General features: G+C 39.5%; 1 protein-coding gene across 1 annotated transcript in view; it reads right to left on the bottom strand.

Moving 5' to 3' along the window:
- Positions 1-764: 764 nt before the first annotated feature.
- The window catches only part of ST8SIA2 (ST8 alpha-N-acetyl-neuraminide alpha-2,8-sialyltransferase 2), a 187,899-nt gene continuing 169,416 nt past the window's right edge, over positions 765-19,247 (bottom strand). Inside the window, exon 6 of the mRNA XM_075273290.1 lies at positions 765-2,628. Within this exon, the coding sequence (XP_075129391.1) occupies positions 2,343-2,628 (286 nt within the window). The 3' untranslated portion in view covers positions 765-2,342. The remainder of the gene's footprint in view (positions 2,629-19,247) is intronic.

The raw sequence follows: 19,247 nt of genomic DNA on the forward strand, positions 1-19,247 counted from the left end.
ACTACTGGGACAAAGGCAAGCATGCCTTTGTTTCAGAGATTGGAGGCCTCACAAAAGGGATACAGATCTCAGTATAATTTACGCTGGGTTCACACCAGCGTTCGACACTCCATTCTCAGGTTTCCGGCTTCTGCATGCAGAAGACAGAAACCTGTCATGCCAAGTCCAGCCGTGAATGCCGGTGAGCGTTTTATGCTCTCCGCGGCGAAGCCGGTTTTTTAAAACCAGACACAGAGTACTGCATGTCCCGCTCTGTGTCCGGTTTAAAAAAAAACGGTTTTGCCGCGGAGAGCATAAAACGCTCACCGCCGCTCACGGCCGGACACTTTTTAAACCCATTCAAATGAATGTGTTTGAAAGATGCCTGAAGGTTTCCGTCTCCTGCCCAGTTTTGAGCAGGAAACGGAAACCTGCGTAACGGACTCCCGGGCACAGATGTGAACGAACCCTTATTTAGGATATGGGTTTCTGGTCTGGATCATCTAAAACTTAATTGACAAAATGCAAATACAGTTTTGTGTAGCAGATAAAGGATTTTAAGGATAGGACAAAAATGGGTGGGTTGGTGGTGGAGGGGGTTTCAGACAAATTTTCCTATTTCCTTTCCTGAAAGGGTAGGCTATAAATATAAAATATCCTAACCAACCCCTTTAAAGGTTGCTATGCTATGTAAATACTTTAGAGTTTTCACGTCAGAATTATTTAGACTTCATATGGACTCAAGAATAATCTACGAAGAATATCTTTTTCTTATTTTTCTGTCTTTAATTTTATTTATTCATGAAACCATCCATGGTCAACAGTGTCTATGGTTCTGGACCTTACAAAACCAAAATGAGGTCCGCTCTATAGTCCTTGTGTCATGGTTCATTATAATACTTTTGCACCTAATACTTAACAGAAAAGAACTTTTCCTGATGCTCATTATTAAGAACTGGAATAGAAGACTTGGCTGTAGCATTTGTCTGAAGACTCTTCTGATGACATCTTCCAGTTTCTTTCTTCAGCAATTAAGATGTATTTCCCTGGAGCTCAGATCGCATAAGCACTGTGTAAATTACCCATGAAAAATTCTGAGAGTAAATGAGCGATCTGTTGCCACCTTAAAGTAAAGTTGTGAAATCTCTATTAGCAAAACATTCACAAACTGTTTTTTTTCATTCCAGATAAAGTCTGTTAGCCCAGGAGATTCTGAAGAAGATGATGTCAGTGCCTTAGTCCGCTTTTCTTTCCTCGAAACATTGACAGTATTGACCACAAAAAACCTTGACTCACACATATTACAAAACACCTCTTGCTACCCATCTCCACAATAAAGTAACAGATTGAACCGGATCGTTGACGTAACTAGCCATGATCAATGACCATTTGAAGACAAAAAAGCAGAACGTATTACAAATCTTTACAAAAGTCAATATTGTTTAAGACATTACCGAGAATTTATACTTTATTTGGCTACACTGGACCCCAAACACGGAACACTTGGACTGGTGTTATTATAATCAGATTTTCATATTTCACCCCAAAGTTTTGCTACCAGAATAATGTATTCTAATACTCATACCTCACAGGACAATCGGCTGTCACCTATCATTTCATGAACAATGTGACAATTATAACATCGTAGAATTCACTATTTCCTGACTGGTGAACATTATCCTTTTTTGTACACATCAAAATACAGTCACACACACGCATTATATAAAGCTTGTATAGTATCTACTTCAAATGCAAATATTCTCATGTCATTGTACATCTGATCGTCGTCTTTGATACAAACAACTGCATTGTAGGTATAGGCACGAACGCAGTACTAGAAACATCTGAGGCTCATATTTCATTGCAACAAACTTGAACGATTATCTTCGAGCATTTTTAGAACTCTGTACCTAATAAACAAAATATTGTTGTTGCAACTTGGTTTGAGACTGTAAGGAATAAGTCAGGTAAAAGACCATCGTATTCACAATGGTGTTTCCAAAAATCGTAGGAGGAAGAAGTAAATCATAATTACAGACAATCTTCATTTATAGTGATAGCACCATAGTCATCCTCCTATAAGACGGGGTTTGTGTTGTGTTACTAGTACTACTCTTTTACTGTAAGAAGGCAAATTTCAGCACAAATTGTGCGCTCCACCATTCTGTGACACACAATGTCTGAGCTAGAAGCGTCTAGTTGTCCTGCACTTGAGCTCTGTGAAGGATCATTGCTTTCCGATTCTGATACTTAAAGCCAACAACACTTTTACAACTCAATAAAATCTTGATAATTGTCACTGACGTCCTCCTATCATTGTCCAACTGATTTGTATTTTGTGAAGGAAACTGCTGAATAAGATGCTATGTTGCGGATTCACATTTACCGACTGTAAGTTTCAAAGCCCCTTGTAGATGCAGATTTTTTAAGGCCTTAAATTCCAGTGGCATTGCATGTGGACCTGCTTGTGATGTGTATCCATACTTAAGGCTGTCATAGTAGTGATATTTCACAGGGTTCTGGTGAAGATCTCGGGAGAATGGCCAGAAGCCGTATAAGTCAATTCTGTTGCAGAACCGCGTAGCCAATGTGTACATTAGGATTCCCGTTGTAGGTCTTTTTATGTGCACCTTGTTGGTTAACCAGTACCTGGAACAGAAAAAAAAAAGACAACATTTTGTAACAGTTCTAAAATTATAGAAGAACATTATGGACTCACATATTAAGAAGATGTAATGCAGGACTATCCCACCACTCCTATCCACCACTTGCCATTAAGGACTAACATATATGGAGGCCACAGACCACTGGACTAGTATCTGAGGATAAATCAGTGGCGCTCCTTTAAAAAGCAAGCATATGCTATAAAAGAGAAGTAGAGGGGTGACACACACCTATGACGTGAATTATCCTATACTAAAACAGCATAGGAGGATCGGGATGCCGGCACGAACAGGTGAAGGCTATTTTACATACTGTATAACCATGCTTACTCCAGCTTGAGGAAAAGAGGTTACATGCAAAACGGTCATTTCCAGTTTATGCTGGCATCACAACCCTACAATGCTGTTTAAGACTGTTGAAGAATAAGGAAAATTTTAAGTCATTGGTGAGGGTCACTTCTCTACTCCTCCTCTTTCATTGAACACACAGGACAGCCTCACAGTAGGTTACCCGCTACAAACTTGTTGTCAGGCATAGTTGTAACTTGAAGCTCCTGGGGCCTAATGCAAAATCTGTAATGGAGTCCCTACTTATTATGTGCTACCGATAACACTGGTGTCATCTTATTTTGTATAGAGGTTTTTGGGCGCTCCAGGGCCCGTTACCAATTATTACCGTTACATCTCCTATAGCTTCACCCTTGACTGCAGAGTACAGCGAGTACAACGAGCCCTGCAAGTGTCTAATCTCAACCCATAAGGTAAATTTTGAATATGTTCACACTTTGCATAAACACTGCAAATTTTTTTTTATATAGAATTGCATGTGGGAAAATCCACAGTGCCCCATGGATGAAAAATGGGAATGGAAAATGGACCATACTGTCCACTATTTACAGCCATTTCTGTAACACCACCATGTGAATATAGCCTAACGCATATCAGTTTGTGGCTACTCATTCTGGCTTCCACACTCTTCATTGCAAAAATCTGCAGAATGTAATCCCGAATGCGGAAAAGTACACGCCATATGGTCTAACAGCATGAAATTCCACTGAAGTCAGTGGGACATTTACTTCAAGTGTTTATTAAAGCCGATTCTTGCATGGAATATGCACCAAAATCCACATTATGCTAATGCTGTATGAGCATGCTATTATAGTTGATATTCACCACTATTATATAACGATATCTAGAGACAATATCAACTTTTTATTCCAAGAAGTGTATAAATGATCATCAGTTATGTATAGATGAAAGGTGGTTCTGAAAGTTCTTCACAGTGAGGGGTTCTTCACAGTAAAAGTGGTTGAGTGGTGATGAATGACAATGAAACCACTTTCGAAGTGCCTTTGAAAATTTATATACAGCTGAATACAAAGGTTAAACACATCAAATAGTATTTATAACATTAATATTCTGTGTATTGTGAATTTGCTTCATAATTATTTCTGATTCTTCTGACATAAAATCCAGATGATTAAAATAATCTGCAGTGCACAGTATGTACGTACATCTAAAGATCTTTATAGGCTACAAAAGTAGAGGAAGGTCTCAAATGTTGTACCATGAAAAAATATCCATAGCTATCAAGCTAATGACAGACGGGTATCCATCATAAACAGAATGAAACGACGGATATGTGGAACCTGCTTTGACCATCGATTCAATTCCTTATTTTTATGCATATAAACTTAGCATTTTAGACCCCACACACTTGTACTATGAAGTTATACATGTACATTATCAGGTTTAGTTTACCCAGCCAAAGGCTTTGTTAGTAATGTGATGGTGTGGTGACAAGGAAACCATGAATCCCTCACCTATCCAGCTGTATTTAAGCTCAAAGACCAATATTACTGGATGGAGTGGCTGGAATAAGAGCTTTATGCTCCTAGTACATTGCCATTGAATAATCCTCCATGGTGGGCATGCAATTGTTTTACTGCAGAATCCTGTTTCCGAGGAAACATCAAACTAGCTGTAGACACAATGCTGATCCAGTCCAAACTGCAAGAAGAATGGGATCTAACTTAGTAGGGCCAAAGTGGTCCGCTCACAATTGTTGTAATACATACAGTATAATTGTGAGTTCTCAAAGAGAGCACTTATCCTTATCACTCCTTTGGTGTCCTCCTCTCATCTTTCTAGTGCAGTGAGTGCTTAAAAACATTATATATATATATATATATATATATATATATATATATATATATATATATATATTTCTTAGATTTGTTTCAATTTGTAAACTAAACCTTTCCAGAAGCTTTTAAATGGTACCTGAGATTTCATGGAAAGTTGAAATCTGCACAGTCTTGCTGTACAGTATGTTTTATGACTGTATAGGCCTTTATACATGGTGTTCTATCAGTTTTTCTGCTGCTAATTTCCCCATTATAGCTGCAGCACATTTCACATTTGTCTCTGGGGCTGGGAGTGTGTATAATAAGGAGCAGCCTGCTCCTCTCCCTTATTTTGTACTGCTACTACTAGTTTGTGAACATTTAATTCTGCCAGGAGTGACTATACAATAGCAAACAAATAGCAGAGAAAAAACACAAATGACCATAATATAGGAGATCAAGGAAAATTGATCTCCTATATTGCAAATACAGGGGAAATACATGCAGGCATGATGCAACTACAAGTATCCCTGACACAGGAAAATACTAATCTATGAGCACAGTCAGGAAAGTTGCTTGCTGTCTATGAAAAATATCCCATCTGTAATCACACATGCAGCCATAGTTAGCTACAAGTACATATAAGACATTTCTTACATTGGAAGCTGTGAGATGTTGAGTCCAATGCACAGAGAAAGCAGTTTGAACACATGCTGTTAGGATAAACCACCCCTACCCTATCCATTCACTGGGTGAAGACAGAACAGCCCCTTCTCCTCCACTCACTATGAAGCTGTCTTGCTTTTTTAATGGTATATATGGATGGAGCTTCCCTAGTAACAGGGAGTGAATGGCATCGTAGCTAGAAGAGAGACACCTAATGGCAGCAATCAGGTGGGAAAACAGGGGCATAACTACCCTAATGGGCCCTATTTAGTTACAGATACTCGCTCCTGCTCATGGCCGCTGGTGCTTCCCCTTCTGCAGAGGTGACTGTGAGCAGCAGGATCGGTAAGTAAGGCCACGGGCCGCGAACCGCACAAACACTGCTATCATTATACTCAGAGGTCTTTTCAGATGGTCGGTCGAGAAGGGGGACATGTCAAATGTGTTCACTTTTGGGCCCCACCATTCCTAGTTACGCCTCTGTGGGAAAAACCATCTATAGACACAAATATACAGTCGCCATGGTCTGTATGACCAGGTAGCAAAAGAACAGACTAATATTTCCTGCAGTCATATTTGTAGCAAAGTAGATCATATATGGCCATATGGGTGTGTAGGAGAGGAGATTGTGTCAAGTCATAAAAATGTAAAATAAAATCATAATGTAAAATCATGGAAATGAGTCTAAAGTAGTTAGAAAATTTAGCAAAGAACCTCAGAGACAAGCTCTTGTGAATTTTAAGTACAAAATAATAAAACTAAGGATTATCTGTCACCCGAACTCCATGGCGCCGTATCATTTACAGCTGAATGTATATTATTAGAACATTTTCCCATTTATGACAGGATTTCAGCATTTGCCCCTAGATATTGACCATATTAATCCATATAAGCTCCTCTGGTGCACAGATTCCTTCTTAAAACATCATTTGGTATGACATTTAAACAGCTACTAATCTTTGATATAGGTTGATGTGACTTATTTTATTACTAACATTGAGCTAATGACATAGTGTATAGCAGAGTAAGTAGTCTGCAAATGTATCTAGCTAAAAGGAATATGTAAAACAGAGATTTGACCCAAATTTAAGAAATGTAATAAAATTCCCTTGAAAGGATACTTATAATTTCTGCATTTAAGTTATGTGCAGGAATCTCTCACCTTACTGATTCACATCGGCCACAGTCTCTGCACTGCTAGGTCAAGTCTTTCAATAACTCCTTTCAGTACGAAGGATCATATGCATGGATGGCCACCACTTTATCAAAATACTGTATATATGCATTCAATAACGGCAAATGGATATCAGGGGATTTAATATAGCAATCCATAAGGTCTGGTATGTGGTACTTCTTTCTGTCATGTAATTGCAATATAACATATTATTTCACAAGACTAGAAGCAGAAGACTGAGTTGAGATACATTCCTCTGACTATAGCAATGGATTTTGTGCTGAAGGCTATTGACACATTTTTCTATTGAGCTGCATGTTTTTGTGCTAAATACAATTTTCTAGTTGTGGTTATTAAAGGGGAGACACCTCCAAAATTTCTTCTGCACCAATGATATGTCTTTGTAGGCCTGTGAGTTGCATAGCGAACATACCTTGCTTGCATAAATGCCGTGGAACAGAAAGTTGTGTTTTCGCTATGTGGAGCCTTAGCCTAAATCTGATATTATATTTTGACAAAAACAGTGTATAGTACTATTTAAGATGCTATGTGTTCATTTATTTATTTGTACTCTAAATAATAAGTTACTAGAATGTGCAAATTGTTTTGTGATGAGGGGCAACACGGTGGCTCAGTGGTTAGCACTGCAGCACTGAGGTCCTGTGGGTTTGAATCTGCCAGGAACAACATCTGCAAGGAGTTTGTATGTTCTCCCTGTGTTTACGTGGATTTCCTCCCTTTCTACAAAGACATACTGATAGGAAGGAAAAAAAAAGTACATTGTGATCCCTATATGGGACTCACAATCTACATAAAAAAATTGTTTTGTGATGTATTTAATTTGCTTCCTGGTTTTAACTTTTCTCACTAGGGCCAGGTTCACACAGGGTTTTTTGGTCCGGAACCTGGGCCACAACACGGGCAGTTGCAACTGGCTGCTGGTGCAGTGCACTGGCATCCAGTCGTGCACTCCGCTCCAGATTAGGCCCAAATGAATGGGCCTTGTCAGGAGGAAGGAGTGTCTTCAGGCAGATTCACGAGACAACTCTGCCTGAAGAATGAGCCCTCAGTAGTTGATACCTTTTTTAATGGCTAACTTAAAAAGTTTTTTGATGACATATAGAGCTTTCGAGACTATAGAGGTCTCATCCACTGGTTAACACGGTACAAGGATATTTTTTCTTTTGAAGAATGAGCATGATCGTTCTTTTTTCCGGGAGCCAGAACAAATGGCTCCCAGAAAAAAGAACTGACCAGCTCCCATTGATTTCAATGAGAACCGCCTTTCTGGTCAGGATTTTGAGGCGCATATGGCCTCAAAATCCTGACCAAAATACCCCGCCTTAAACCACTTTCACCAATTCCGTTCCCGCTTAGGCCCCATTCACACATATATTTTAATTTTTAAACTGATGTAAATAATAGCACAAACCTGCACAAGCTCATAGCTGGCGTAGATTTCCTTTTCTGGCATACAGACTTCCGTAAAATATGCCAAATTTATTTACAGGCGGGTGCTTCTTAATAAATTTGGCACATTTTATTCCAGCGCAGTTCTAAAATGTCAGTCTTAATAAATCCCCCCTGCCCATGTTTCGTATATCTGCCAAAAAAGCTCCTGACACCTAGGCTGAATGGAGTCATCTGGCTCTAGAGACGCAACGTATGCCAGAAGAATGTCCTTTTGGCTATCTTAGATCTCTTTTCATTTAAATAGTACAGTAGAATTAGATATGTTTGACTCTATTGCACAGTTGATATTTACTTTCTCAGAGGTATTATCCCATTTAAAGGGTTAATTTAATCTGTTTTACTTAAAAACTAAATATGGTTAAATATTAGGTGATTACTGGGTAATAACTTCAAAGGAGGGACAACACGGTGGCTCAGTGGTTAGCACTGCAGCCTTGCAGCACTGGAGTCCTGGGTTAGAATCCCACAAGGAACAACATCTGCAAGGAGTTTTGTATGTTCTCCCCGTGTTTGTGTGGATTCCCTCCCATTCTACAAAGACATACTGATAAAAAAAAAAAAAATGTACATTGGGATCTCTATATGGGGCTCACAATCTACATAAAAAAGAAAAAAAAATCAATGGAGCCAGCAGATCAGGTAATATATGGAGAAGAAGCAATTAAACAGGAAAACCCATCAAAATGTTCAGTTTATAGACAGATTATATCATCAGAATTATTAATTTGAACTATCTCATAAGACGTACAGATCGCTGCAGGTGCCCGCAGCCTCCAAATGGTTAAGGTCATAGTGCCGAACCTCACAAATGTTTAATAAAACCTTTTCATCCTTCTCCTTTTCTCTGATTCCCTCTCCTGGTCACCATAGAGACACAAAGTGAGGCTTTCATCTGCCAAAGACCAGTCGCAGACTAGAACAATTAATTAATTTTGCATATTCAAATGAGGGTGTTAAAATCTATACACACAAACCTTCTGCTTCCTTTATTAGGACACAAAGTGACTGTAAATTTCTTTTCAATGCAATAGGCTTAAAGGATCATACAGAAATGCAGCTGCATTAGGACATAGTGTAATGTCTGGTTAGAGGATAAGATTAGGAACAAGGTGTCGTTCACTTATCGTAATGTATTTCCCAGTAGATGGACTAATTCCTAGATCTCTATTTGTGTAAGGAATTACAAACAACCAAGACAATGGGGATTACTTACTAACAAAATGGGAATCTGCACCGTAATATTATTACATGCTTTATTTCAGGTGGAAGGCCTTTGGAGAATATTGCAACATCAGGAAATAGAATTTTTTCTTCTTGAATAATTGCAACAAATTAGGGGGCGTTCACAATACTGCCGCTGTCTGCCCATGGGTTTCCATCCTAAACCCCACAGAAACCGGACAGGGGACGGCTTATGGCGGTCAGCTTTAAAATACATTCATTTGAATAGGTTTTTAAAGCAAACCACTGGTGTCTGTATGCAGGGTTTCCGCCGTTTTTTTTGCACAGGCAAAAAGTCCTGCATGTACGACTTTGTGTCCATGTATAAAAAACTGTTTCCAGGCGGAAAGGCTCCATATGGACACAGGCGGTCACCTTTAAAAGGAATCATTCAAATGAATGGGTTTTAAAGATGACTGCCAACAAGTTGTCCCCTGTCCGGTTTCTCCAGGGTTTAGGGCGGAAACCCCTGGGTGGACAGCAGTGTTAGTGTGAACGACACCTTAACAACCTATTATAAGCTGTACAATGCCCCCATCACTCCATTTTGTAGTGTTCATGTTGCAGGAGTTTTCCCAGTAACACTCATTTCCTACTCACAAAATAGGGCCAAATATCTGATTATCTTTTTCAACTACTTGGACCACCAGGGATCCATGAAAAGGGTACCTTAGTCCATTTTGTGTATAGGGTGGAAGACTGCATGCATGACCACTGCACCATTCACATTAATACAACAACCAAATACAGAAGGTCATTAATACCTTAAAATGGATAGAGGGGTATTCACACATGCAAACTATTGTTCCATTTACACAGGGAACTCGGTTTTGGTGATCCTGATTCTTGTGACTTCTGGGGGTATCAGTACTTGTCCCTCATTGATCAGACACTAATGCTGTATTCAGTGCGAAAGGGATAACTGTTATTACTAGAAAAAAAAAAAACATTGTGGAAAAGCTGAGTTTTTTTGTTGCAAATTTTGCTGCATTTTTTTAAAGCAAAAACCAAGTGTGGTTTCAAATGAATGAGAAATAATACAGTTTTGTGTAACCTAATTTTTAATTTGTAAAGTAACCTTCTTCATGTTCTCCCTTCCCCTGGATTTTGCTATGTAGTACATTTCACAGTTGTCTTGCCTTCTCCATATGGTAGTTGTGAGATTAATTGTATTTGTATTTTATGATCTTGTTGTATCACATTATACAACCCCATAAAAAGACAACTGTAATAGAGAGCTAACCAACCTGTAACCATGTTAAGCTTTTCATGAGGATGTTGGTTGGCTGTTACGGACAGAGTCAGATATCAGAGTCACTTGGGGATATTTATGAAGTCCGGCAGGTTCAACATTGGTCTTTATATCTCTTGCGCTCCGGGAGACGTGCCTGATTTATGAATAGGCACACATAAATACTCATAAAGCAGACAGAACCACTGTTAGGCTATGTGCCTGCCATGAAATATATGCCAACTTATAGTCATATCTCAATTGAGTCAGTTTTCTACCATAAATGATGAGAGATCTAGTGGCAACCAATGGCCCCAACCTCAGCACACCCTTGCAAAAGTTTGGAACATTTTACTCATGAAAACTTGCATAGAATAACAAATATGACCCATTCCATCCCGAGCACTTGTTTGTCGTGGCGCTGTGTTTGTTTGGTGCTCTAATCCCCACTGTACCCACTCTGGGTCTATATATCTTTTGCAGCTTATATGTTTCATAAAGGAACTTAAGTTTACTGTACTGTATCTCAAAACTACTGTATAGCATTTCTTTCATAAAACCAATCCCCATTTAAACAGAATTGGGGATGGTTAAATTGCTGAGTAAACAACTGTTTCCCATGAGGCTTGCTAGGAGTCATGTTTGACCACACAGTCCTTGGCAGTGGACATTTAAATGAATAGGAAAATAAGTAACACATTGACAGGCTAAGTCTGCTGGGGTAACAGCGACTATTTTGGTGCTCTAGTGCCAAATCCTGACGACATCAACACCGATTATCATGACCACCGAGACCCAGCAACAGATATAAACAGAGCCCTGGCCAAAGGAGACGTCAGCTGGTCCAAGAAGAAGAATTCCAGATTGCCTGAGGATGCTGCTGTGGAGACCAGAAAAGACAAGTACTTACACACATTCCCTGGTCTTCAATTATTATACTCTGGGGCCTAATGAGAACCTTGAGTATAAGCCAACTTTGCTGAATTTGTACAAGACAAACCCTCAAAATTTTGGATTCTGTATAACCTGAAATTTTTGCTTAATTCATAATGAAAACAAGCAGCTATGATGTTTATCCTAGACAAGACACAAAGAAAGCAGGGGATTCTGCTGCATAACTCTCTCAGAAGCAGGATCATGGAGGACTTAGATAAAGAAGTACTGAAGAGTACCGATGTGAATAAAGCACTTCTGATGGGATAGAAAATTTATTATTTTTAGAAGTAAAATGTCTGTGTTTCTGCTTTTTCTTACTATGTAATTTGATACCTCTTCAACACAAACAGTCCATCTTGAGAGACTGAGATGGATTTAGCAGATAATTTATCAAAACGTTTAGTATGCTGAAGTGAGGAGAAGAGCCCGATGAAATTATTTTTCCATCATAACCTGTATTACAAAGTTTCTTATATTTGTTTGTACTATTGACTTATGTACAGTTGGTGACCATTTAATAGCCAAAATTAATATGGTTTAACTGACTTGATGTAAAGATGAAGTGGCGTGAAACTGGTGTGTGACAATCTGACTATAAGGACACTTCTGAAAGTGAAGAGATTGGACATACTCAATGTCATACTTTTGCAATTGTTATGTTGGCCTCTTGCAGATACTTCTTTGTTATCTTCTTTGTTATCTTCTCTAAATGATCCGTTGTTAAAAACCTGCCAAGGAGTTTGTGTACGATGACATTTCTCTATTGGCAGCAAATTTATATTATACATGCCCAAGGCTCAGAGCGACATTGATTATATCAAATTATTGTCACCTGCCACCTCCTGGGCCACTGAGGATTCCCATTTCTAAGAAGGGCACTGCTATACTTTACAGCCTGGCAAAGAACTGTGCACGATTTCTTGAGTTAGCGTCCTAAGCTGACACGCACGCACAAGATGCAGCGGTTACCCTGGTGACAAGAGACAATGCCAGAGCGCTGACCTATTAAAATAAATATTTAATAAGCAATCATTCAGAGATCAAATGTGTCATGCTCGTGGTGTACACCACACAGGGAATTAGACAAGACCTATTTATGTTTTGCAGGGAATTACAGATAACACAATTACAGATAACAAGATGAGGGCACTGTCGGAATCGGTTCATAACAAGTAGGGCATCGCCGCTTATGAAGAAACTAACACTTACTGAACATGACAGTTTCGCTGTCTAAAATACATGGTCAAATTATATCAAGGCTGTCATGAAATACAATAGAGTACAAGAATTCTCATGTAAGAGGGGGCAAAATCTACTAACGTTACAGAGCTGAAGGAGATGTACAATACACGTAGCTTCCATACGTTATCAGATTTTTACCTTAAGACTCGGTTCACACTTGTGCTTGGTTTCCACCCTTTGGGTCCACTTGCGGGTTCGTAGGACAGAAACTTTGTCGTCTTAAAACAGTTACCTGCTGAAAACCATTGACCCCATAGACTATAATGGGATCCGCCATGTTTCTTTCCTGCTTTCTTTGTCTATTTAAGCAGAAGCTCGGGCGGATTCGCCCAAACACTAGTGTGAACCCAACATAATCCTGTTCTAGTCTTATGGTCTAATCCCTGAAAAGTTTAATTTGCTTAAAATCCACCACTGTAGATAACTCTGCTATCATTTGCTGGGCATTACCTGTTCTTTTTTTCTTGACTTTCGCTGAAGCCTGTCCCTGGCCATTACTCTCAAGATGATTCACCAGAAAATGGTCCCTACGCTGGTTAGTGCACAAAAGGTATATTTATATGTAGATTCCAAGGTGGTTCATAATGTTTCTTCAACACCATTGAGTTAGGTTTAAACCATCAGGGGTCATATACAAGTGGGGTAGTTTGGTTAAACTTCCTCCTGGCTGGTGCTGGATGGCACTACTCTCCTGAATGATGATTCAGCATAGCAGTGGCGCAAACCATCAATCATTATGGAAGTGCTCACTTTAATTTTTTTTTTTTTTTTTAATCAGACATTACCTATTGGATAATGTCAACAAGTAATGGCCTATATTTATTACTGAGGCTGGGTTCACACCAGCGTTTGGCACTCCGTATTAGGTTTCCGTCTTCTGCCGGCAGGAGATGTAAACCTGTCATGCCGGGTCCGGCCGTGAGCGGCGGTGAGCGTTTTGAGCTCTCCACGGCTAAACCGTTTTTTTTTTTAAACCAGACACAGAGTACTGCATGTCCGACTCTGTGTCCGGTTAAAAAAAAAAATAGTTTCGCCGCGGAGAGCATAAAATGCTCACCGGTGCTCACAGCCGGACACTTTTCAAACCCATTCAAATTAATGGATTTGAAAGATGCCGGCAGGTTTCCGTCTCCTGCCCTGTTTTGTGCAGGAAACGGAAACCTGCAGAACTGAGTGCCGGGCGCAGACGTGAACGAGCCCTTACTGTTTTCTGCCCCTGCCCAGTCCCTCCTTTACTTCAGCATTTGTTGGACTCTGTACATTATATTCACAGGCTGATCAACCTCTAGACATCGTGCGTAACATTGTTCAGCATCTGGAGAATGCAACAGAAGACTGGACGGTAAGCAGAAATGGGACTGGGCAGGAAAAGGAATCAGTAAGTAATAAATATCAGCCATTACCTGTTTGAATAAACCGACAGGTAGCGGCTTAATGAGGATAATATATTAGGTGGGGCCAACAAAGGCTGAATTATACATTAAAGGGGGTGTTATTGTCTGTTGGGTTAAGTAAAAGGGGGGCATGATTTTCTTCCTCCAGTGATACATGATCCCATTTATTTGCTGCCCCTCCCCCCACAACGCCCAACCCCACGATAAGCCTAACCCTAGCTCCGGAATCGCCTCTCTGACAAATCCTGCATATGCTTTTTAATTCTGTCCAGCCAGGGATAATGGTGCAGACGTATGTCTATTCTATTGCCATGGACTTGAATTGGACAAAAAAAACAAGATCTTCTAGGTTTCTCTTGTTCACCAGACAAAGACACAGACGTGGTTTGTTCTAATGTGATGGTTCCTGTGGTAGTTTGTCGCAATGGGACACATTAAGGCTGCCTTCGCTAACTTCAATGGGAGCACTTGTAAAGCCGGCGTTACGAGAGCTCCCATTGAAGTGAATGGGAAGTGTTCGGGAGCCTTCCGCAGCGCTCGCGTGTACGGCTGCGAATGAGGATTTTTACAAGCCAGGCGTTACTCCGTGTGAAGGCAGCCTAACTGTTAAAGGGGTATTCCCAAAAAAACAAACAATTTTTATTTTTAAGAGAATTAAAAGTGAAACATTTTGTAAATATAAGTATTTAAAACATTTGCATTTTTTAAAGATTTTCACTACAGTGTCTTTATTAGTTGCCAATGGTTTCAACCATAGATACCGGATTCTCTATTGTATACAGGTTATCAGACAAGGACACTGTATGCAAGTTAAGATATTCCTCATACAAGAAAATAAAATCATGACTGGGTTTCTGACAAGTCCCAGACCATAGAGAGTGGTTATTTTCTTGGGAAAACCCCTTTAAACATGATGGAAGCTCCACTGAAAACCTATGGGTCTGTAATGGATCCAAATGAAAAAAAAAAAAATAAAGATAATGGAAGAGGATGACCAAATGTGATATGAGCAGGCTCTATCCAAATATAAACATCCGCAGAGAAGAGGGTGAATCTCTGGAATGGAAACCAACTTGGTGTATAATATGTAAAGTATGAGGCACAATGTAAGGTAACATGGCCATGCTAAAAAAAAACAAATGTGAAAAGTGGATGAAACTGTCCATTTTTAACAGCCCATTTACACATCCTATTTTTGTTGATCAGTATTCACATTGCCTTTTTTTTTAATTAAATGAATATGTGAATACATCAGTAAGTTTTCACTGTGCTGAAAAACAGTGGTGTGACGGCTGGTATAAAGATGGCATCACATGGCCGATTTCATTGTGCGCAAGTTGTCCAAGAACCTATTCACATTGCTCTTCAATGTGATATATCCTTAGATCGTCTTTTTTTTTTATGTAGAGTGTGAGCCCCACATAGAGCTCACAATGTACATTTCTCCCTATCAGTATATCTTTGGAATATGGGATGGAAATCCATGCAAACACGGGGAGAACATACAAACTCCTTGCAGGTGGTTTTCTTTGCCCTTGGCGGGATTTTAACACCAGGACTTCAGCACTGCAAGGCTGCAGTGCTAACCACTGAGCCACCGTGTGGCCCTCTTCCTTAGATCGTCTTTTCTGTCTGACATACAAAATATAAGGATTTGCCAATGAACATCTTCAAATGAAGTTTCATTTATACTATATAGGCATATGCTATAATAGTACTTGTAGCCCAATTGGCATCCAGTGGTATACGTAGTCATAGAAGAGTGTAGAAATGTGTCATTTTGAAGCACTGTGGATGAGTTTGGGGCCTTGTATGATATGAGTCAGGAGCAGGGGCTTAACTTGAGGGGGTGCAGAGGGTGCAGTCGAACTGCGGCCTAGGAGCCTTAAGGGGCCCTTAAGCACTGGCATCAGTATTGAGATTGCAGCTTCCATCTGGCCCATAAACCATGGAGACGCACAGCTTACCCTAACCACATGAAGGCTGATTAAATTCCATAGCACCCATAACCATCACTATCAAGAATTTGCTGTAGGGATGAGGTAGGGGGCCCTGTACAAAAGATTGCAATGGGGCCCACAAGACTTTAGTTACGCCACTGGTCAGTACCGTTCCGGCTTAGATGCTGAATATTCACTGCAGACCAGATACAGTATGAACAAAGTCTAACCTAAAACCAAAATATATTATGGGTCTAAAAATGAAAATGGAGCTTTGTCCCAACAAGGGATAATTAGAGGCGCAACTTGAAACTTCTGGGCTCCATTGTAAAATCTGTAATAGGGCCCCTACCTACCCAAAGCTATTAATAATAGTGGATTATTTTAGATGACAGGGGATCTTTAGGGCCTCCATAGGGTTCAGAGCCCAGTAGTGACTGATACACCCCCTATAGCTACACACCTGGGGCCAATCTATAAACCTTAATCCTTACCTACATAACTTGATTTTTTTCTGGGACTTGACAAAGCATAGTATCAGCTGGAGACCAAAAGAAAAGAAATTGGAAACCCATCTCGAAGTAGCAAGAATCAGTGATTTCTATACTACCCTAAGCACCAGGCTCACAAGAGCCAGCATCATTAACACTGTTCTTTGCAGAGAAGATTAAGCATTCTCATGTATGTTTTGTACAGAAAGTACCTCATTAAATCGTCTCCACATATCCAAATACCTTAACTCACACTGCTTGACACTCATCCCTTTTTCTTATAATGAAAGACAGATTATAGCTAGAGATTTAATAGAAAATGAGGGATGGTTCAGTGAATCCTTCAATTACTAAATGTAATACAAAGAACTGTCCAAGGCTTGGCCACTCTGGCAGATTCTGCGAGCAGGTGCGCAGGTAGATAAGCCAATCACAACTGTTTGGTGAAATAGGTCCCAGCCAGGGGCACATCCTATCACAAGGAGACCTTACCGCGTCTTCCAGTGATGAGTTAAGTAAATAATTGACTGTGGCAGCACAGAATGAAAACAGGAAGGCAAGCAGCTGCTACCGACTCAATTTAATTCAATTACAATGAGAATGGCTGCTACAGACTAGCCCTACAGGCAGGTAGACTGCAAATAGACCTCTAAAGTCTTATATGTCTACAGATCAATTTCTAATGGTGAAATCCAAAAATACCAAATGAGTTTCTTTTTACAGTCCCTTCAAGGAAAATATGAAATTGTGTGTTTTCTGCAAGACAAGACCAGGCAAGTGATCGACACTCAACCGCGCCGTTTACATCACCCTAGATAATAAAGGAACATTCACTTCATACGATACGAAGGAAATATATCTAATATGGAATATGCTCTTAATGGAAATCAATTTAATAATTATCAGTGTGCAAAATAAATGAGAATTTCATTGGATATGCAATATAGATAAGGCAAAATTAAATGCAATGTGCTAGAGACCATTGATCGTAAAGGAAATGTCTTATATTAAGTTTCATTTATTACTTCAGATGAGGAATAATTGGTTTATTCATTTATTAAATTTTTGTAATTTTTGTAGCTATTTATCATTTTTTTTTTTCTGTTTGTAGCCATATTGAGATAGACTTCCTCTAGGGATTGGCAGTGCAGCGGAGTATGGCAGCTTCAATAAAAGGGAGTTAATTGACAGAGAAACCGGAATAGACCATTAGACACCAGGAATATATGGAATATAGCAACCTTCCCCCGACACCAAGAAGTGACAACGGAGCTGCATACAGAACCTTGTCTGTGTGTATACTCATACTATCCTGCCTTAACTAGTCTACAACAGATCTCCACCTATTGCTTAAGTTGTCTCAGTCTACACTGCAGCTATAATAAGTGAACTGTGTAAAATAGGGAATGTAATTTTATCTTATATACCAGTGGCCAGTGTGAAAACTTGCAGAATTGCATGATTTTTTGGCAATTATTTATTTACTTTTTTTTTTTTTTAACTGAATGAAAAACACAGAAAAACACGGAGACTAATAGATCTAATTTGTATAGTATTTGCATTGTAGCTAGAGAAAAGGGGGGACTTGTGCAAAAGGAACAACAGGAAATACACAGCAATGTTTCTTACACAAACAGCAAGATTCTAAATAAAACATATATAGGTCACAGGTTCAGGATACACAGAAGAAGAAATCTTGGCAAAATGATCCCATACCAAACTAAAGAGTAAATCCAATTATAAAATAACTTCATAATCCTACTAATATTATAAATGTGAAAGTTTGCATGTTTGTGTGTTTGTTACTCTTTCACACAAAAACGGCTGAACAGATTTGGATGAAATTTGGCACATAGATAGTTTGTAACCTCGATTAACACATAGGCTATTTTTATCCCGGTAAATGACATGGCTTCATGACTGTTATGAATTTATGTTCACATACTATATTATACTGCTCTTGGCTGCAGCTTATCTCAGTTAATTGGAGTTTGCTGATAAAGCCAGGCCTGTTATCTCTCTATGAGAACACACAGATAATACTGACTCGATTGTGTACAGGCACTTTCATATATCTGATCTGCTCCAGGCAGTGTGCTGACACACTACGTCGATGGGAAAACACCTTTAATCCAAATTGGAAGTTTGCCAAGTTTAAAAATGCCAGGAAAAAGAAAATCTAATCTGTTGTAAAATTCTAAAACAACGAGAGTTATGAAGGTAGCCATGAGTCAGGAGAGTTCTCCTCAAGCGGAGCTGAGAGGGATCATCGACGCCAACAACACGCTTATTATATGGCATCCCAGTGAGCCGCCAGAACAATCACAGGCACGGTGCAATAAACAAGTTCAGCAGCAGGCCAGCTTGAGAGCTGATGAAATGCCAGAACAGGCAGATTATCAACACCAACAACACGTTCATTATTTTGCATCCCAGCAAGCTGCTGAGATGCCGGAACAATCAAAGGCACTGCGTGAGGAATAAATTCAGCAGCAGGACAGCTTGAGAGCTGCCAAAATGCCGCAGCAGGTGAACTATCGATGGAAATTTGCTGAATATAGGCGGATCATCGATGCCAACAACACGCAGACAAAGTCACGGGCAGAGGCTAGTGAACAATATAAATGAATATATGAAATATATCTTATTGCATAATTATGTTTGATTCTCCACCTATTAGGCTGTTTTATTCCTTCACTGCACTCAGATTT

This window comes from Leptodactylus fuscus, chromosome 5 (assembly GCF_031893055.1).
Source record: "Leptodactylus fuscus isolate aLepFus1 chromosome 5, aLepFus1.hap2, whole genome shotgun sequence".
Classification (NCBI taxonomy): Eukaryota; Metazoa; Chordata; class Amphibia; order Anura; family Leptodactylidae; genus Leptodactylus; species Leptodactylus fuscus.